Below are 21,609 nucleotides of genomic sequence, written 5' to 3'. Positions count from 1 at the left end.
TTTTTTCTGGTATTATTGTAGCCACTCCTGCTATCATTGGTTATTATTTGCAGGGAACATCTTTCTACATCCTCTCACCTTTCAAGCTACTTGTCTTTGGATCTAGAGTCTCTTGAAGACAGCATGTAGTTGGAAGATGGTTTTCATCCATTCTGCCAATCTCTGTCATTTCCTTGGAGAGTTTAATCCATTTATATTTAAGGTAATTACAGATAAAGGAGGACTTCTGTCATTTTGCTATTTGTTATGTGCCTTACAGCTTCTTTTTGTCACTCGTTTCCTGCATTACTCTTTTGTGGGTTTTTTGGTTTTGGTTTTTTGTACTGAAACATTTAAACTTTCTCATTTCCTTTTGTGTATAATCTATAGCTATTTTCTTTGTGGTTACTGTGGGGATTACATTTAACATCCTGAAACTGTAACACTCTAATCTGAATTTATACTAGCTTAATTTCAATAACACACAAAAACTCTGCTCCTTTAACATCTCTGTCCCCAGCCCTTTTAGCTGTTGATGCCACAAAACATAAATTAACAATTCTGTTAAATGCACTACTCTCTTAAATTATGTAGAAAACAAAATGTGGAGTTACAAACTGTTGTTACTAGTTTTTATAATTGGCCATGTATTTTTCTTTACTGAGATCTTCATTTCTCCACACAGCTTCAAGTTACTGTCTACCGTCCTTCATTTCACCCTGCAGGACTCCTTCAAATATTTCTTGAAGGACACATCTAGTGGTGAGGCACTCCCTCAGCTTTTATTTACTGACAAATGTCTTAATTTCTCCCTCACTTTTGAAGAACATTTTATTGAATATAGAATTCTTGGTTGAACGTTTTTCTTTTAGGACTTTGCATATATCAACCCACTGCCTCCTGACCTCCAGTTTCTGATGTAAATCTATTAACCTTACTTGGGATAGCCTTGTATGTAATTACCTCTCTCTTGCTGCTTCAAGATTGTTTGGCTTTTGTGTGTCTTAGTGTGGGTCTCTGAGTTCATCTTAACTTGGAGTTCACTGAGCTTCCTGGATGTTTCCTCAAACTTGGGAAACTTTCAGCCATTATTTCTTCAAATACTTGTCTACCTCTTTCTCTCTCTTCTCCTTCGGGGACCCCCATAATGCATAGGTTTCTCTGCTTGTTGGAATCCCACAGGTCCCTTAGGTCCCATTAACTTTTTAATTTTCTTTCTGTTCCTCAAACTCAACTTCCTTTGTCTTGTTACAACCCAGTTTCTTTCTTGTGCTTAAAACCTGCCTCTGAATTCCTCTAGTATTTCATTTCCATTACTGTACTTTTCAGCTCCAGAATTTCTTCACGGTTTCTTTTTGCTTTCTCTTTTTGGATGGTTCCATTTTGTTCACACATTGTTTTGTTGATTTCCTCCACATCTTTTGTCAGTTGAGAGTAAAGGCAGTTGCTTTAAAGTTTTTATCTAGTAAAGCTGCCATCAGGTTTTTTTCAGGGACAGTTTTTTTTTTTTTTTTTTTTAAGTGGGCACATTTTCCTGTAAGAGGAGGGATATTGTGACCCAGGGATCAGGGTAGACTCCGGACCCAACTTGTTACCACAGATCTTGGGGAGACGGGGGTGTCTAGACATTGCTGTGCATCAGAACATTTTCAACATTATTTCATTACAGAAAAGGGTTAGAAGGCTCCAGTGTTTCTACCCAAAAAGGGACAGCTTTTTAACAATATAGGACCTGATCTTCAAATCCTGACTCCTTCCTAACCTTGATGGCTCTGAGATTTCTTGAAATAGAGCCAAAACCACAGGACAAATGTCAGTGGCAATGGCCAGATGGCCCTGTTATGAATGTTGTGCCTTAAGACCTCACAGCCTGGGGCACCTGGGTGGCTCAGTTGGTTAAGCGTCTGCTTTCAGCTCAGGTCATGATCTCATGGTCCTGGGATGGAGCTCCACATCAGGCTCCCTGCTCAGTGGGGAGTCTGCTTCTCCTTCTCCCTCTGCCTGCTGCCAACCCCCTCCCTGCTCATTTCTAATTTTTTTTTTAAGCACTCCTAGCCTAATGGCTTGTGAATAGGCACTCACACATGGGCACACTCACACATTTCAGTAGAGTGCTGTAAGGCAGTATGTGGCACACTTCTAGGCTCTGCTGGTTTCTATCAACAGAATTCAGGCAAGAACCTGCCACAGATCTTCTGTCATTTCTCAATGACATTTCTAATGATTCTTCCTCTGCTTTTCTCCTGGTAACTAAAATACAATTATTCTTGGCTTTGTGATCAAGATTAACAAACTCTAATGAAACCTGCCTTGAAGACCCAGTAGTTGAGCACGGGAGCAGGATGAGGGCAACTGACTCCTCACAAACCTTCTTGATCCTGTAATGATGTGTGGCAGGAATGCAGCCCATGTACCAATTTGCAAGTCTGAGGCCTAAGCAGGGACCAATGTCAGGAATTCAAAACAGAACCCAAATGGAAGGTCCAGCCCACACAACATGGATACCACCATCCTGTCAGTCACTCTGATGTGCTGGCTCGTTTCTACAGAGCCTGCATTAAGCACCTCTCCGAAACCAGTGTGCGAGCTGCCTGCATGCAGAATGGTGGCACAGAAGGGAATTTTATGTTTGGGGCTGAGTCAAGAGGGTTTACTGGGCATCTGAGAGTTTCTTATACACACGTTCTTCCCAGAACCGCACACTTTAAAAGGTGGTGCCTAATCTCATGGTTCATGTTGAGAAGTGCTATCATTAGTGAATTTGAAAATACACAGAAAATGGTGTTGCAGGGACATGCATTCGAGAATGCTTGGAAACGTTATCTAAACTAAATATTGTAGGCAACAATGTTTTGTTCTGCCTTCAGTTGCTGAAAACCTACTTTAAAAAATAGATGGACGCCTGGGTGGCTCAGTCAGTGAAACATCTGCTTTTGGCTCAGTCCTGCATCAGGCTCCCTGCTCAGTGGGGAGTCTGCTCCTCCCTCTGCCTCTGCCCCTTCCTCGTTATTTCTCAGATAAATAAAACTTTTTAAAAATGGATGGAAACTGGACTGCTCCCCTCTGTAGCATATACTCTGGGTTTGATCTCAGTGGCATCTGTGCAACGACTGTGCGTCAGTTTATTGGGTGTGACATGGTCCCCGTCCATCTTCCAGTGCAGATCGCTCCGAGCTAGAGAGGAAGTAGGTTTCCTAACACCATCTGGCACCCATGTGCACCACAGACAGGAGTAGAGTGAGACACTGGAGGCTGTGAGTCACATGTCTGCCACCATGTGGTCAACCTAGCAGGTGCCTGGGCAGCAGAACTTGGGCTTTTCCAGGGAAAGAAGCTGCATGGAGGCTGCTGCTTTTAAGTTTCACAGGACAGGTCCAGGGGAAGCAGGTGCACCCATGCCCAAAGGGAGCAATGGTGTCTCCATTTGTCCTCTGTGCCTTGCAAACAGAAAATCACTCCAGACATCTCAATTTGCCAGAGTCTGGGCAGGAAACAGGCCTATTTGTATGGTTCCTGTTCTTGAAGGGGAAAAGCAAGACCCCAGCACTTGTCTCACCCAGATTCAAAGTTCCAGAAACCAAGGCTCAGTGGCAGGAAGGCCATCAAGACTCCTGCACAAACCACACAGAACTGGCAGGGGGTGGGGGACTGAAAAGCGAAGCTGCCCTGAGATGCAGAAAAGCTGGAATTGTGCAAGTCTGCTAGTCCTGGCCAGTCCAGGGCTGACCAGGACTGCTGCAGAGGAGGGGCTCCTCCCAGTGGAAGTGGGAAAAACCCAGCTCTCCTTTATCACGAACACTACTCAGACGGTGGGTGTGTGAGTGCTGGTTTCAGCCTGGCAAGACAGAAAACACCCAGCAAGCACCTGAAAGACAAGGCGTCGTATCTGATGGGGCCTAAGGAATGCAATGAGAACTGCTTGGAACTGGAAAAGGAAACAGGTCTTCTGTGCAACACTTTGTGGGCCGCTTCCTCTTCTCCAGGCTGCCTCTGTGGGAGGCCTGAGTGCTGTCTCCTCCTGGGGGGCTTGCCCAGGTGAGCCTGTGGCCACTGCCAGGCCATCCCCACGCAGGAGGTTATCGAGGTCTGCGCCTGACCATCATTTTGAGCTTCACGTCTTGGCATGAAAACTTGTCAGTATTCCATTTCCCCTTCAGGTTTTGTTCAAGGCTAGAGCTCTACGGTATCCAAATTAACACTAAAAAGCCACACAGGTGTGTGCTCGAGTTCTCCAAGATAAAGGTGAGGCTGGAATGCTCCGCTTCTCTCACAACAGGATTTATTGTAGGATCCGGAGGAATGTTTGCAGCTGTAAGGCTCTGCATTTACTGCTGGCACTTTGGGTTCTGACAGGCACATCTGACTTCCAATAGGACGGACTCTGGTCTCCTATTATCTTGGCATGTCACAAAGATATGGAAACCCAACCACTTCTGTGGGGCCACCCTGCAGAGGACCGTCCAGCCTCAAATGGGTGCACTTGCACATCCCGCTCTGCACATCCTCATGAGGTAAGCTGTACACATCTCCACCAAACACGGAATGAACCACTTCCCCCTGATCCCTTTGCTCGTTTGGAAACCAAAATCCTCAGCAACGATGAGAACGAATACAAAGCATGTGCCAGGCTCTGCTAGGTGCTCACGTGAGTCAGGACACCCTCACCAGGGCCCTGACAGCCAGAGGGCGCTGAGCACGGAGGTCACTGGCAGCAGATGCAAGTACTGAACCCAGAGCGGCAGTCTCAGGAGCCAGATGGCTGGAGAGGGCTTCTCCGGAGCATAAGGTCATCACGTCTGCCTCCATGGTCAGGAATCTGAAGATGCAGCACACCCGTGTTCTCCCCAAATACACGAAACCTGCATCTTGCCTTCTTTCTCTGTTTATCTTGAAGCCCTGATTTTCTGCTACAATCCCAGTGACAAGTGGCTCTTTTGCAGTCTTATTTCTGGCCCTATGTTCTGCTTTGCCTCGGCTTTTCTCAGGCCCAGAGTGAAAAGGGGCCTCAGGCCATGTCTTCGTTTGCTGCTCACATCCCCCTCTGAGCCAGCAAGATCACTTGCCCCTGACCTCGGAGCAGACCCCAACAGTCCATTAGTCAATCAACATGTGCTACCCTCTGGCCTGAGAAACCCTGTGCGAGAGGCAGGCAAGAGGCTGAATAGTCCGTGCACTGAGGTCTCAGCTATGGGAATGTAGGGGCCCGCAACCAAGACTTGGGGGTTCACAGAAGGCTCCCCAAAGGAGGTGGCCCCAGATGAGGCAGAAATGGGAAGAGAATGTGCCAAGATGAAGTCACAGCAACAGGATTGAGCAGTAAGGCACCAAGTAAGGCTGTAGCACCAGTAACGCCATCAGGGTCCCGAGACACTGCCTGGGAGGCTGGTGCAGATGGGGGGCTGGGCTCACGTCTGAAAGGGGAAGGGAGTAAGTGTGAAAGGTGAATGATTAACAAGGACCCTTTGATTCGAACAGAAGGAACAGCCCAAGGCAAACTCGCGGAGGCAAAGCCGACTCTGACCTGGGGGCACCCAGGCTGGGAGTTCAGGGTTGGTAACTCTTTGGATCTGCCCTGTACTTGGCATCTGCGGCCAGTCTCGGCCGCGGCTCACTGCTACTGTGGACAAACCTCGCCGCTTCAGGGACCCTGACTCCGCCTCCCCCACGAACCCTTCCCAGGGTTCCTACTACCGAAGTCCTCTTTAAACGCAGTTCCACAAACTGAATGTCAGGCGCACACCTGCAACCCTCCACCACCTCCCACCCTCGGCAGCTGCATCTGCCCCAGGCTCCTCTTAGGACACATGTGCTGCAACCACCAGACTTGCCACTGGAGCTGCCATGCTTAGTTCAAGAATTAATATTTAAACCCCAATCACAGGAATTTACACGGATCCCTGTTAAACTTCATTTGGCTGGTTTGGGTTCTTTATCTCAACCTATTGAAAGTGAGTTGTTTTGTCATATGACATATTGTTCCCAGGGCTACACTTTACATAATTCTGATAACCCTCAATTAAGAAATGAGCAAACCCTGGGACACAGGATTTCAGAACCAGGTCTCCACACCTCGACAAGTTGGTGCACAATGTAAGTAGGGCCTGGGGTGGCACAGGCTTTTCCCAAGCCTTTGGGATTGTATGGAGCCTGCTTCTCCCTCTGCCTCTGCTCTTGCACTCTCGCTCTCCCTCTCTCAAATAAGTAAAATCTTTAAAAAAAGAAAAACGTGCAGAGTGCTGCATGCCAGTGGCTAACATGGACGCTGTTCATGTCTCTTTTTACCCCCGTAAACCCGGTCCATACCCCACACGGCACCTGGCAGGAAATGCAGAGGTGATCACGTGGTCACGCTCCCTGTCCCTCGAGAACACAGCTGGTGCTGCAGCGTGAGGGCCTGTCTGTGGAGGGTGCCGGCAGGATCGACCACGCCACAGGCTTCTCCTGACAGGAAGCTCTGTTCCTCCCGTCTCCACACTAGCCCTCACCCCCCAACCCCTTGCTTATACTATACTTACAGGAGACAAGCTGAGAGTATGGAGCACGGCTTCCCAGGTCTGAAAACACACCTTGTTCTGGCCATTTGCTGACTTTCAACAAACGGAGCCCCAAACATAAGCGGGAAGAGAAAGAACAAGCCAGCACCCCGGCCTCCCCCCAAGTCCCCAGTCCTGTGACGCAGTGACGGGCACACCCATGTTTGTGCGGCACAGTTCATGGCCTCACAATCCAGGAGCCTTGTCCCTGATGCTCTGTGTTTGGGGTCTGGGCACCTCCTGCAGTGTGGACACAGACGTGGCCATCAAGAAGCAGGCTGCTCAGTGTTACAATGTCCTGTATTAGTCATGTTTCTTATGTTCTGTGTTTACCACGCTTTAACATCTTGGGGGCCTTGTTGGCCTGGGAGAGGCTACCCCTCCCAGGGCTAACTCCTAAAGACAGCAAACAGTTGCCCTGTGAGCTCACCTTTCATGAGCAAACCCACCAACCCAGAACCCACACTCAAACCGCTTCCTTTACCTGGTTCTTACGCACCAGCAAGCACTTCCTCTGCCCTGCGTCCCCCAGGGCCAGCACCCCCACAGCCCAGAGCCTACTGAAATTACACTACCCAGCCCATTCATTCCTGCAGAAGCCGCACCTTCTCTGCCTCCTGACCAAGCCTGGTGCTTCCCTGAATGGCCCTGCACAGTGAGGCATGTCTCTGCCTCCCGGGAACACTGTGAAGAGTGAACACTCCTTTCCACGCAGCCGTCTCAAGGTCACCTACCACATCTGATTAAAACCAACCACACGTATTCTCAGACAGGTGCAGCCCTCCTCTGGACGTTTTTTCTCTGGTCAGAAGAGGAGTGTTGTCAGCAAGTGCACTCCCAAGTGAAACGCTCCATATACCCATGGCTAGCTGCGCCTTCCAGGTCAGGTGGCATCATGCAAATGCCACCCAGACACCAACACAGCCAGTGCTTCTGACCTGTGATGTGTCCCCTCAACGGGGGCCACTTTGCTGGCAAAGGCAGGACTTCACGGTGCCACCTGCCTGCACACAAGGTGCACGGTGGATGTGCCCGCACGGCTGGGGTGACGGCAATGCTTCCTTCCTGAGACTGTTTACAAAAGCGCAAGTCATGCGCCCCCAAAAAGCCAAGCCAGCAGCTTCCTTGCTCCGTCTCATGCGTGCCTGATCGTGTAAGCTCTGTGGCACCGTTTTCAGCATCAGGATACTGACAGTACTTGGGAGGGGAGGTGCCCCACACCCAGAAGCATGTTTCTCTAGGTCAGACTTGAATAAGGATTTTTTTACTTCCTTCTGACAGCACACCACAGCTGTCTTGCCCTGGGGAAAAGTGGACTTGGGGCCATTGTTAAGTAGACCGTGAGGACGGCGTTTCAGGTGTGAGCTGAAACCGTGCAAACAAGACAGATTCTCCGCCTTCCTAAGGCAGAGTCTGTGCACGTCTGAGAAAGGTGTGCAAGTGCCCAAGTCAGGAGGACCGACTGCTGCCATCAAGCGAAAGGCTTTCACATGCTTCCCACGACCACCTCCGTTCTCAGCCCAAGTTCCCAGTCCACCAGTGTCGTTGGGCTGCACCACACGGCTGGAGCCCAGGACCCACCTCCTCCCCACCCCTCGGTCACCTCCCCCCTTCCTGCCTCTGCCGCTCGCCGCCTCCTGCTCTGCTGCTCAGGCTGCTGTCCGCACCCGAGGCACCGCCCAGGTCAGGGCCGGGGTTGCTGCTCGCCGCCACCAACAGGTGGTTCCTGGGGGAGAGGTCACCGTCTGCACAGGGTGCCACCTCTCCCTCTCTCGTTTGCGTTGCCAGATCAGCCGTCAGCCGCGCCTCCTCGGGACTCACGGTCCTACGCCCTTGCCCTTTCCTCCTCTTGTACTCCAAGATCTGTTTCTTGAGCGCCTCGTGGTCAATCCCACACAGACTTGAGCATGTGGCAGAGGCCGGGGTGCCTCGCGGCTCAGGAGCATCCAGGGCCCCGGGGCCCCTGGAGGGAGAAGAGGCATCTGGTGAAGCACAAATGAAGCAGCAGGGCAGCGTGGGCCCTAGGCGAGCACTCCCACTTCCCACCTCCACTTGCCTGTGGGCTGCCCGAGTCCAGGGGAAGCTGGGGGTATGGCACAGGGCTCCCCGGTCCAGAGCCACTCTGCTGGTGCTCCCGGAGCCTGCACATGGTGCAGGCCAGCACGGTCCCCGCACAGCCCCTCCCACCAGCCATGTTTTCCATCTTTTTCCCCAGTTAAACATGGCTACTGTGCCAGGCCAGTTTCACAGAATTACAGCTGGGGGCTTTTAGATCTATCACTCAGGTTACTTGAGAAACCAAAGGAAAAGATCAGAACTGGTGCAACCCTTTCAAAACCCAAATTCGGCCAAGTCATGCCTCTAAACCCTTTCCTGCTCAGCTCTGGAAGGTCTCACACCCACAGGCTGGGCTCCTCGTGGCTTGGGGCCTCTGCTCTAGCCCCGCAGGCAGGATGGTGGCTGTGGGCCCTGCTGGAGGTCCCAACAGTACCCTGGACACTGAGGTACCTGTCCAAGGAACAGAGGCTCAGCGCCTGCTGGAGCTCTTCCCTCACCTGTGAGGGGGCCTCCACATACACCCGAGTCCTCACGTCTCTCTCTCTCAGTGACGGCCTGACTGAAAACTGCAATGCTGCCCCCACCCTCCCACCTCATCAGCCAACCAGACCTTCCTGACCTACAATCATCTGTGGCTCCCTGTTGGCCCTGCCCACAGCAAAATGCGAGCTCCAAAGACCCCACCGTCTGTTCTGTTCATGTAAGAATCCTAGCTTCTAGAACAGGGATATAGTATGCACTCAAGAAAACTGTGCTGAGTGGATAAAGAGGGTGAGGGAGGGACACCCGTCCTCCCTTTGATGAGTCACTGTAGCCTAGACTTCTGGGGGATCACAGGGGCCTTTCCAGTGGCCTTGCTGAGGTGCCGGAGCTGCTGCAGACTGCCACTGAGACAGGCCACAGGCCACTGCCAAGCTGGGCCCCTGAGCACAATGCCAGGCCTGGCATGCACACCCGGCTGAGGGTGCAGGACTGTTGTAGCCGCTGTAGCAACCAGCAATTCCACACCTGGACATCTGCCCAAAGAATCAAAATCCCATACCCACATACCTGACGTCGTCTTGCACACAATCTTCTTTTTCATCTGGGGGTCCAAAATCGGCAACGGCCAGTAACTGATCAACCTGAGGACAGATGGAGGGTAACCTGATAAGCCACACCTCCACCACCGGCATCAGCGCCTGTGTGAAGCCTCGCCGTGCTGGCTCAGACACAGGCCTTCCGACTGCCCGTCCCAGCCCTCTGCTGACACCTCCCAGTGAGGACGCTTTCAAGCATCTGCTACTTAAAATCACACGTCCTCTGATAACCGACTTTTTTAAAAGTACACTTAAAACTTGTAAACGTCAAACTTATGAAAAAACCAGGTAAATGTTAGTTCAAGTAAGTAATTCCTAATGAAATGTAAAATACTTCAATTTTGCCATAGAATTCATGTGTTTGGAGAAAGGAAGCCTCCTGCCCTAGCGATAAAGTTACAGTCTGGGGTCCAGCATGTGAATCCAGTTGCACAGTGGCCGAGGGGCCTAACCTGGAAATGAAAGCTCTCCTCGTCAGGGCACCACACAGAGCCCTGCTCCCTGGACACTGAGGGCAGCTCACACCTTCACCCCCCTACCTGCGTACCCAGGACGTGCACCTGAGACCCCACCCTGCTGCGGGGCAAGCCCAGGAGAGCCCAGGACCAGAGCCAGTCCTTCCACCACAGCACAAAGCACCATCACAAACCAATGGCATGCCAATAAAACCCACAAATGGAAAAAGCAGCAGGACCAAAAGAAAACCAGTCCACAGAAAACAGAAACAGGACGGACAATGCCACAAAACGAGAACTTGACGTCTCCCAGGCTAGCTTGGAGAACACATCTGCTCGCACCTGCCAAGGGACCTGTGCTGGACACACGACCGTTCTGCACAACTCCACACTAAGCAAACCTCACAAGAATGGCCAAAAGACTTGAACAGACTTCACAAAACAAAGAACGGCCAACGGGTGCATGGGAAGATGCTCACAAATATCAGTCATCAAGCAAATGCACGTGTGAGCACCAGCAGGGCCACCACGAGCACAGCAGGACCGCTGACGTCAGGCGGGAGCTCCCAGCGGTCCAGACAGTCCCATCTGACCAGCAGTTCCTGAAAACCAGACATACCTGCCACTCCCACACACTGACCTCAAACACGCAAAGACGTGCCACAACGGTTCACAACAGCTCTACTCACAGTCGCAAAAAAAAACACAGAAAAGAAACAAACGTCCGTGAGAGGTGAATGGGTCACTTAATGACAAGGAACCACATACACGTGAGACAACGTGAATCTCGAAAACAGCGCTGAGCAATAAAGCCAGATGTGCCTCTGTGTACGCGGAATTCCAGAATTCTAACCAGGCAAAACTAATTTACAGCGGGTGGTAGGGAGGGTGAGGACTGGGGCGCAAAGAAGGGGCCGCGGCACAAAGGCAGGCCCTCCTCCATCTGGTGCACTGCCTGGAAATCAAGCATCACCAAAGCTTCTCCACGCAACTGCAACCAGATGCTGACACGTCCACACGGGCTGCAGGGATAGGAGCGGCTCCACGCTGACCTCTGAGAGAAATCAGGCTGCTCGGACGCCCTCTCCAGGGAAGACTCAGGATCGACTATCCCAAGACAAGCAAGCAGCCCGTGTGGTTAGGCGTGCTCTGCCAGGCGCTGGCTTCTTACAAGTCTGGCGGTCAGCCGGAAAACAAGCAATGTGTAATATTGTAAAAAATCACAATACCGGTATCGCAGTTGATGCGTTTTTTTTTTTTTTAGTTTTACATTTTTCTTCATAATCATGATAAAAGTCAATGTTTTAAAAATTCTCTGATTGAAATGTAACACACGGGAGAAGTACACAAACCGTTACATGTACAGCTCTAGGACATTTCGCAAATGCACGAAACGTCTGCACCCATAGGTGTTCCTCCCCTGACGTTGCAGAGATGAACCCCAGAAGCCTCTTCACGTCCCTCCTGCTCACTCCCTTGTCCAAAGACAGCCATCAGTTTGACTTCCATCCCCAAACATTAGCCACACTTGTCTGAACATTCTATAAACAGAACCACAGGGAACATGGCCTTTTCTCTGGCTCCACATCAGCTGCAAGGTGAGGGGAGCATGTCCACCCACCCACCTGTACCTGGGAGTGTGACCTGTACCTGGGAGTCTGACGTGTAACCAGGAGTCTGACGCATACCTGGGAGTCCCACCCATACCCAGGAGTCTGGGAATCCAACCCGTACCTGGGAGTCTGGGAGTCTGACAGGTACCCGGGAGTCTGACACGCACCTGGGAATATAACCCGTACCCAAGAATCCCAGGAGTGTGGGAGTCTGACGTAGTACCCGGGAGTCTGACCTGTACCTAGGAGTCTGGGAGTCTGATGCATACCTGGGAATCTGACAGGTACCCGGGAGTCTGGGAGTGTGACCCATACCCAGGAGTCTGACCTGTTCCTGGGAGTCTAAGAGTCTGACGCATACCCGGGAGTCTGACATGTAACCAGGAGTCAGATCCATACCTGTGAGTCTGGGAGTCTGACCCATAACCCGGGAGTCTGACTGAGGGATCCCTGCCGCCAGCACTCCGGGCGAGTCTCGTGTGCACACATTCGTTTCAGGTGGCGGGATGTGCGCACCCTCAGCTTCTGCTGCTAGCTGCTTGGCCCACAGCACAGAGCAGGTCCCCCAGTGTCATTCTGGCCCACTCGGTATGGTCACTAGTGGAAACCTCTTGGGGGAAGGGCAAGCCCCAGCATCTGTGCGGGCCAAGCACCCCTGCATGTGTTTACAGGCGCTGACACCAGCCCTGCTAAATGCTATTTGGGGTAGAGCTCATTACTGCTCTTCAAATGTTCAGACCAGTGAACGCTACCCTGAGAATGCAAAGTAAGCTGTTGCAACTACGGCCAGCCCCTGGCATTTCCAACTGCCTGCGACTTTTCAACATGTGTAACCAACATAAGATACAGAAATGAGCGGATAGGTACAAGATTCAAGGTTTCATTCATAATCCCCAATTTCAACTGCGTGTCTATCCAAACTGCTTTACTACTGGCTGACTTTAACCCCTATTTCAAAAAAACACCACCCTAACTAATGCGAATCATCTGTCCCAATCAGAGATCCCCCGGCCCCCTCTGCTAGCTTCTGACTACAGGAACACAGACGCCTGAGGACGATGAGACAAGCAGAAGCCCAACCTTCCCTCTGCCCCCAGCACAGGAAGGACACGGGAGGACAGATGCTGGGCAGGCCCAAGTGGCCTCCATGAGCCCACAGCACCGTCTAGAGACAGAACGGCTCCAAGATGCTTTGAGCACTACCTGCACCTCCCCCCTTCCAATGACTTTTTCTAGAAAGGAGCCCCCAGAGCGAGGTAGGACCTACCTCCCCACAGAGGGACCAGCCATGAGGGAGAGGACTCTCCCTTCAGGTGGGTGGTACTTCCTCCCACCTGCTCCGCCAGCCGTGCATGGGTGAGTCCCTTGCGTGCATCTTCCCAGCACACCCCACAATCTAAATTCTACTTGATTCTCTAAAGCTGGCACTAGTCACGTTACTCCTCTGTTTCCTTTTCTAGTGAGGAAAATCATACATGTATCAAGGTAATTATTCATACAATGTTTTCAGTGTTGCTTATATAACAAATAACAAAAAACGAAAACTTCCACTTAGATTTGTTTTCCTCTGTGGATCTAAATACTACCTAGTCCTGGGGCACCTGAGCATCTGACTCTTGGTTTCGGCTCAGTTCATTATCTTGGGGTCCTGGGACTGAGCCCCATGTCAGGCTCCATGCTCAGTGGGGAATCTGCTTGAGATTCTCTCTCCCTTTGCCCGCCACCTCATGTGCACCTGCCCTTTCTCTCAAATAAATCTTTAAACTAAATAAAAAAAATAAAAATAAAGAAATAATATCTAGTTCTGTGGTGAGTAACAGCCACCTAACTATATTATCATATGAATGATGAATGAATACCATGAATACCACTGACTGGAGTTTTTTGTAAACTTTTTTAAAAGTATAACACATCTTAATAACTACTGAGTAACTACCACACAGAAAGAAAACGTATATAAACTTACAGGTTGCAACCTTTATAATTAACTTATAATTAACAGAACGTAACATCCAGTGTAAAGTAACTTATATCTAATCCACAGAGGAAGACAGTTTGTAAGTCGAGAAACCCAGGTTTCCTAGTCAGAGATTTAGTGGTAAACGTTAAAAGCCAGAAAAAGCAGTTACCTCTGGGGAATCTGGCTGGGACAGGTGCCTGGGAGCCTCACTTTCCATTTATACTCTTGGGGATTGATCACTTCCTTTAACTGTACCCATTATGATTCGAATGTTTGTACTCGTCCGCTAAACTTCTGTTACGGGAAGTGCATTACTTCAGAGCCATACCTCAGCCAGAGCTGCATTTCCTTTGTCCTGAATGAACACTATTGGCGGCACATTCCTCAGGGTCTGCTGGGACATCAAAAGGTGCCTGGAGAGCGAGCAGAAAGGAAAACATAAAATCATCTCATGGAGAGTAAAACAAGAGATCTGCTGTCACATTTTTCAAACACGAAAACGTCAGCCCAGGGCATCCTAGCCAACTGCCACATCACACAAGGGATACCAAACACATCATCCCAACAGTTTCTAACTGCCTAAATGCAACTCTTGAGATCCTTACAAACAACCTGATCTGAGCCTGGAAGCCTCCTGGGCATTGCAGTGGCCATGGGCTGCGTGGTCTGGGCACCAACAGCCAGTGGACGTTCCCTGGCAACAAGGCCACAGAAGTACACCGAGGTCCTGAGGCACGAGTCAGACACGCAGCATCGTCTGCAGAGTCGCTCGTGCATGCAAATGGAGGTGAAGCAGCTGTGCAGACAGCCTCTCCACAGTGACAACACGTCCTGGGAGTGGTTACAGCACAGCCTGGTACGCTAAACCTCGGCTCATCGCAAGAGCTGGGAAAAGGGATGGTCTGTTCAGCTGATGTTCTGATTACCTAAAACTAATCAGAAAACAATACTGTTCTCGCCAACACTTGTTGGAAATCTTTCTCGTTTCTGTTAACAAGAAAAAAATAAACTGAGCACTCTTTGATATGCAATTTAGAAGAGACTCCTAGGGCCTCCTGGGACGGACGTCAGGAGAGCTGAAGCGGATGGTATGTAAAAACCACTGGTTCCACACAGGACTCATCCCCTTCTCCACAAAATGGGAGTACGATGGACAAGGGAGAGTGAGACGGACAGAAAAGGGAGGGAAGCAGAGAGGAGAACCCAGTTCTGAGAGTGCCGGCTGGTTAGGGTTCTGCATGTCCTCAAACTGGGGGGAAACAGAGTAACTCCTTTACCATCACCCAGCTCGGCAGTTCTCAAAATGCTTGGTCTCAAGACCTCCCTATGCTGTTAAAAATCAATAAGAACACCAAGGAGCTTCTGTCAATGTGGGTTCTATCTGTCCACATCTATCATACTATAAATCAAAACTCAGAATTTGAAAAATATACATTAATTCATTTCAAGAAACAAACTCACTAAGTGTTCATGCATATTTTTAACGAAAAGTAACTTTTCTAAAAATATTTTATTTATTTATTTGTCAGGGACAGAGCACAAGCAGGGGGAGTGGCAAAGGGAGAAGCAGACTCCCCGCCAAGCAGGGAGTCCGACGCGGGACTCGATCCCAGGACCCCGGGACCATGACCCGAGCAGAAGGCAGACGCTTAACTGACTGAGCCATCCAGGCATCCTGAAAAATAACTACTTAAAAAAAAAAAAAAAATTGAGAAACGTGGCATTGTTTAGTTACAAATTTCTTCACTGCCTAGCTTAGTTGGATTCTCATCTCTCCATCTGCATTCAAGCTGTTGTTATTTTGGCTGAAATATATGAAAATCAGGCCTCACACAGATCCCGAACTGGAAAAGGAATATGTGAACAGCACTTCAGAAAAGAATGATCTTCTCTGATAACCCACAGAAAGTCCACCAGTGATGATTTATTAAGGGCTGGCTGCACCATGGAACCTGAAGCCAGGCCAGCGTCAAAAGTTACACTAAAATCCACTGGTCTTCCTGCACCCTTGAATCGAGCTTTCCCTACACTTGATTTTGTAGCCTCCTGTTTTGCTCGCTTGGAGACTACAGATCCCCCGTTACCCAGGTTTTCAGATGCTTGCACCCAACACTACACTAGTCAGCGTTACCACCAGTCTCATCCAGTCTTCAAGTATCGGAATGCTATCAGACTCCCAGTGGTAGACACAAGTTTTCTAAAGTCAATTTTCATTTGAAAGCTTGAATTTTGGGGCGCCCGGGTGGCTCAGTCGGTTAAGCGTCTGACTCTTGGTTTCAGCTCAGGTTGTGATCTCAGGGTCGTGTTGGCAGGGAGTCTGGCTGATGACTCTCTCTCCCTGCCCCTCCCTCCCAGATAAATAACTGTTTAAAAAGAAGAAGGCTTGAATTTTATCACTGGCAACAAATACAGTCGTTTTGTGTGACATGACAGGTTCACTTTGCTCATTTTAGAGAAAACATCAAATAACCGCATCTGAAAAAGCGCAGCTAGCTCACTTGTTATTTCAGTGAAGGAGCGTCTGCTTCAGCTCAGGTCAACTGCACGTTTCCCAAGACAACCGTCCCACGCCAGCAGGGCTAGTTTATGCTTGCTCCCCACTGCATACCGAGATGGCATGCACCCAAGGGTTGGAATTTAATAAAATTAGTAACTTCTGCTTATTCATCAAGGGTATTCTTGAGGAAAACTGCGCTGCTTTTTCCCGTGAGCAGTTGGCATGAGCCTACAACGATCACGGGGACGTCTGGATGTCAGGAGCCCCGAGACGCCTAGGACCACACTTTGAGAACCACTGTCCTAAACTACCTCCCACATGAAAGTGTAAATTACATTTTGGAATTTAAGAGTATGCTTCCAAGAGTTTCCTTAAAAGCAAAAACACTTAGTGAACAAGGGGGAGATTCGAAATGCAAGCGGAAGCAGGCGGGCTGAGAGAGCAAGGCGCCATCACCTCATGTGTGCAGCACTCCTCTGCAGGATGGCCTGTGTGTGCGTGCTCTGCTCAGCGGAGATCGTGGTCTTCCAGTACACACGGCAGGTGGAGAAGTCTGGAGTCAGAGAAACCTGAGCCCACCCACCCCAGCCGCAAATCACTTTCACCTCCCGTGGATTTCCCGCACACAACACTCAGGAGACAAAAATGGGTGCGTAGCCTTCAGCTTCAGGCACCCGCCACCCACAGGCGGGCACTCCAGAGGGTACCGCCACAAGCCACTGTCTCCTGCCGCTCACTCACAAGGGAGGAAGCTGGGCTCCGAATCCAAAACCCCAACGTCCCTGACCCCGATCCCACAGCGCACATCAGAAATGCCTGGCCTGCTATTTCTCACCCTCCGTACGTCCCTCTGGCTAAACTCAAGTCTAGGGCGACACAGACCCATCCACCCCACACACGTCCTGGGCAGCTGACAACGCCACTGGTACCCGCACACCACACATGTACACATGCACCCCATCTTTACTACTTAGATGGTCATGCTTAACCTGGCTTCTGAACTCAGAGACCTCGTGAATGACGTGGGGCCTCCTTCCTAACCACTAGGCTGCCGGCCTCCCCCGTTCCTCCCACTCCGCCCCCGAGTCTACCTTGGAGAGCTGCACATTCAGGTCACAGATCTCTTGGCTCACTTCAGCGGTGCACAGCAAATCCATCAGCGCTTTGTAGAGGAGGCCGTTCAGTGCCCTCAGGCGCACGTGGTCGTCCCTCCTGATCTTCTTTGAGGTGCTCTTCATTAGGAATTCCAACTGGGATGGCTTGTAAATCTTCATCCAGAAGAACAGACAAAAAGGCCAACATTACAACTGTACATTAAACTTGCTCTTGGGGCGCCTGGGTGGCTCAGTCGTTAAGCGTCTGCCTTCGGCTCAGGTCGTGATCCCAGGGTCCTGGGATCGAGCCCTGCATCGGGCTCCCTACTCAACGGGAAGCCTGCTTCTCCCTCTCCCACTCCCCCTGCATGTGTTCCCTCTCTGTGTCTCTATCAAATAAATAAATAAAATCTTTAAAAAATTTTTAAAAATTAAAATAAAATAAATAAAATCTAAGAATTCACACTGCCAATGTCTCTAGTCCCACCCCTGCAGACCTTGTGTCCTCAAGTATGGAAATGGAACGACAGCCAGGCTGGAGCTCTGCCGACTTCTGGAGCCTTATGCCCACCAGAGCCTAAAGCAGCTCCTCGCAGCTGCTCTGTACTTACCAAGTGAGAGCCCAAGGAAGGACCTTCATACCAAAACTTCTTTCTATGGGGAGAAAATAAAGAACTATGATACTGGTGGCAAATTAAAGAAAATAAAATCATACACACCAACTCAACACTACAATACCGCAATCCTTCCTAAGGGGCTAAACTTGGGCACAGAAATGATGTTACTGGAGGACTAAGAAATTCAGAATTCTAATCAACAACATGGGTTGTAGAGGAGACAAAGAGTTTTAATTCAACCTGGTAACGTTTATTTAAGGTCTACAATTCCAATCCTGAAGGTGGAGAAAGAAAACCTCAAAAGAAGGCCTACCAAACTGCATGTGAGCACGGTACCCAGGGTATGCAACCACGCATTTGCTGGACTGGACGAGCAAAATGGGTGGTGATGGGGGAGGGTTCACTGCTTCGGTGGGAGATTACAGAAAGCAAGGAAAGCCTCCTGGATGAGCCATGTGGTGGTGGACTGGAGCTGGACATCAGTATGGACTCAAGTGACCCTGAATATCAACGCAGTGGTCACAAAGAGATGTTTACAGGCAAGTGTACATGCAGGGGTTAACAAAAATGTACTTTCTGCTTTGTCAGCTGAAAAGGCCTAAGGGACAGACACCCCAGCTCTCAGATTATCACCTCTGATGTCGTCCTGCAATAACAGAGCTTCTTGGAGAAATGGCTGACTCCAGGGCTGAGAAAGGAAGTACTAAAAAATGTTTTTAGGGGCCCCTAGGTGGCTCAGTTGGTAAAGCATCTGCCTTTGGTTCAGGTCATGATCTCAGGATCCTGGGATCAAGCCCCACGTCAGGCTCCCTGCTCAGCGGGGAGTCTGCTCCCTCTGTCCCTCACCCACTGCTCATGCTCACTCACTCACTCTCTCTCAAATAAATCTTAAGAAAAAAAGTTTTTAGGGGCGCCTGGGCGGCTCAGTCGTTAAGCATCTGCCTTCGGCTCAGGTCATGATCCCAGGTCCTGGGATCAAGCCCCGCATCGGGCTCCCTGCTCTGCGGGAAGCCTTTTTCTCCCTCTCCCACTCCCCCTGCTTGTGTTCCTGCTCTCGCTATCTCTCTATCAAATAAATAAATAAAATCTTCAAAAAAAGAAAAAAGTTTTTAAACTTAAAAGCCGCCACAAAATCCCAATGATGAATGTGCCAAAGAATAAAGGAGCTAAATAAAGAGCTCCCAATGGTCAAAGACAAAACAATCTGAGAAAAATAAAGTAGTATAAGGTGAACACCCTGAAGTCCACGCTGATATAAATTAGTAAGACACGTGCCTCATGGAGAAGTGCAAACATTCAAGAGCACGACTCCCCACCCCTCAGGTGTGCCTGCCCACGGTGAAGTCCCCTAAAGAAGACAGGACACGATGGGGGGGGTGGGTAAACCTGATAGACATGACCTCAGTCAGTCATCAGGGCCAAAAGCGACCGTGACAAACACCCCTCTGTAGCCCTCTTCCCAAGCTCCCGTAATGCCAGCACAACGGCGACAAGAAAACAAATCCCAAGCGGGGGGCACCCAGAAAACGTCTAACCAGAGCGCCTCAAAACCATCAAGGCCATCAGACACGGGCAGAGACGGCCAGTCAAGAGGGGCCTGAGAAGGTGATTCAATGTAACGTGGTCTCTGGTTCCTGGGGCAGAAAAAGGACTTTAGGTTAGAACTAAGGAAACAGGAATGAGGCGCACCTTCAGTCAACAATCCCGTGCGAACCCTGGCTCATTCGCGGACGAGCACGCCACACTAACCCATCACAGAGCAGACACCGGGTATTTGGGAACTCTGCACTCTCCGCCGACCTCGCTGTAAATCTAGAAATGTTTCCAAAATCTAGTCCATTAAAACGGACGTATACCTATCACAGAGTTAAAAGTGTGGTACGGAAATCAACCTGTTTTATTACAGACCTCTCAGCAAAGAAAACTCCTCAAAGCCCACAAAAAAAACATTCAGGTGGACAGAAACGCTCACATATCTTTCCCTCTCTGATGAGTCTACTCCCAAAACTCCTGCTGGTAACAACAATCAACGAATGTTCCTGACATACTGTTAGGGTTTCGTAAACTTAAAACTGTGTTACCTCAACTGTAAATAAATAAAGAGAAAAGGTTGAGTGGGAAACCGAGCAAATGTTAAATAGTGACGAGCGGGATTACTGGCAATTCTGCAATAATCGTAAACCTAACGAGAAAGAGCTACGCTTGCTGACCAGCTGCTGAGACGGGGCTCCAGCGGGCGCGCCAGACACCCCGCCCCCGCCCCGCGGACGCCCTCCCCTTGCCCCAAGGGCACCGCCGCCGCCCGTGGACTCCGCCCCTTGGCCCGTGGGCACCGCCCCCGCCCCGTTGGCTCCACCCCATCCTGTAGTCCCTCCCCCTTGCCCCGTGGGCACCGCCCCCACCTTGTAGCCCCTCCCCCTGCCCCGTGGGCACCGCGCCCCCCGCCCTGTTGCCCCTCCCCCTTGCCCCGGAGATGCCCTCCCCTTGCCCCGTGGGCCGCCCCCCTCTCGTGGACAGATGCCCCGAACCTGCGTCCTGCCCCATGGACACTGCCCCTGCCCCCTACCCGAAGTCAGTCGCCCTCTGCCACAAGGGCACCGCCCCCACGCCCAGCGCCCCCACCCAGACTAGGTGCGCATTACTTGGTTTTCGAAGCAAATTTCTTGAGTAGGTTCTTGCCGCAAGAGACCGGCGAGCCACTCAGGCCTCGCGTACCACCCGGAAGGAGAGCCGCGTAGCGACCACGGAATAACGCCGGGAGCCCCTCGAGAAGCCCCCACGGTCGGAGAGTTCCCACCCGCATGGCTGCGGCAAGAGCGCCGGGGCGGGGCGACGTGGGGGGACGCGGGGCGTGGGGACGTGAGGCGACGCGGGGCGGGGCCGACGCGGGGCGGGGCGGGGCCGACGCGGGGCGGGGCCGTGGGACCAAGCGGAAGCACGCGGAAAGAGGTGAATTCGGAGGCGCAGTGTCATCTGGGGCGGGGCGACCCGCGTACGGAGCGACGTAGGGGCGGGGCGACGTACCTTCGGGGCGCCGTGTGGTGCACGGTGTGCCTCCAGAGCGGGGCGGGGTCGAGAGGCCGGGGCGTTGCGGGGCGACGTCGGGGGGCGGGGCCTGCAGACCCGGGGGCCGGCGGGGAGCGCGAGCGTCTGTGCGCCGCCTGGAGTGCGCCTGGCCCCGGCGGTCCGGCCGCTGCGCCGACTGGGGGCGTGCGCCCGGCCCCGCCCGCGCCCCCGGGCTGAAGATGCGAGCGGGGAGGGGAGGTGCGGACGACCCGGGGCTCCTGGAGCGGGGCCCCCGCCGCCTCAGCAGCCTCCTGTGCGCTCCAGAAGGAGGCAGGCCCGAGCCTGGGGGTCCGCCCGGCTCGACGCCCCGCGCCCCTCCCGCCCGCACGACCGGGGCCGCAGGCTTCGAGGGAACTGGGCGCGCGGACGCTGTGGCCGGAAGGCCAGAATGGCAGGGACACTGGCCCCCGGCAGGCGGGAAGGCGGCAGGGCCCCCGGGGAGAGGCAGACCCAGCCCAGGGTTCACTCCGAGGGCGGCCGTCTGCCCGCTGTTGAGGGGCCCCAGCCGCTGTGCTGCGCTTCACTAGGCAACGTACAGCTGCCCTCAGAGCTGCCCGGAGGAGGGCGTGAGCGAGGGAGCCCGGCGCTGAGCGAGCTCTCCGTGGACAGCATTACTGCTCGTAAGGTTTTTTGGCCAAGAGAATTTAAACGTTTCTTT

The 21,609-nt window shown here is 51.6% G+C and overlaps 1 protein-coding gene across 1 annotated transcript; it reads right to left on the bottom strand.

The window, feature by feature from the left end:
* Positions 1–7,754: 7,754 nt before the first annotated feature.
* On the bottom strand, positions 7,755–20,718 carry RBFA (ribosome binding factor A). The gene is made up of 7 exons (XM_027600792.2): positions 20,528–20,718; positions 17,880–17,922; positions 17,266–17,442; positions 16,631–16,743; positions 14,006–14,090; positions 9,621–9,694; positions 7,755–8,475 (listed from the first exon to the last, which is right to left on the bottom strand). The coding sequence occupies exons 1-7, from the start codon at positions 20,686–20,688 to the stop codon at positions 8,112–8,114; spliced, it is 1,017 nt and encodes a 338-aa protein (XP_027456593.1). The 5' UTR covers positions 20,689–20,718; the 3' UTR covers positions 7,755–8,111.
* Between the last annotated feature and the right edge of the window lie 891 nt (positions 20,719–21,609).

This window comes from Zalophus californianus, chromosome 14 (assembly GCF_009762305.2).
Source record: "Zalophus californianus isolate mZalCal1 chromosome 14, mZalCal1.pri.v2, whole genome shotgun sequence".
Classification (NCBI taxonomy): domain Eukaryota; kingdom Metazoa; phylum Chordata; class Mammalia; order Carnivora; family Otariidae; genus Zalophus; species Zalophus californianus.
The sequence above is the reverse complement of the archived record's forward strand: the minus strand, read 5'-3'. Positions and strand labels throughout refer to the sequence as shown.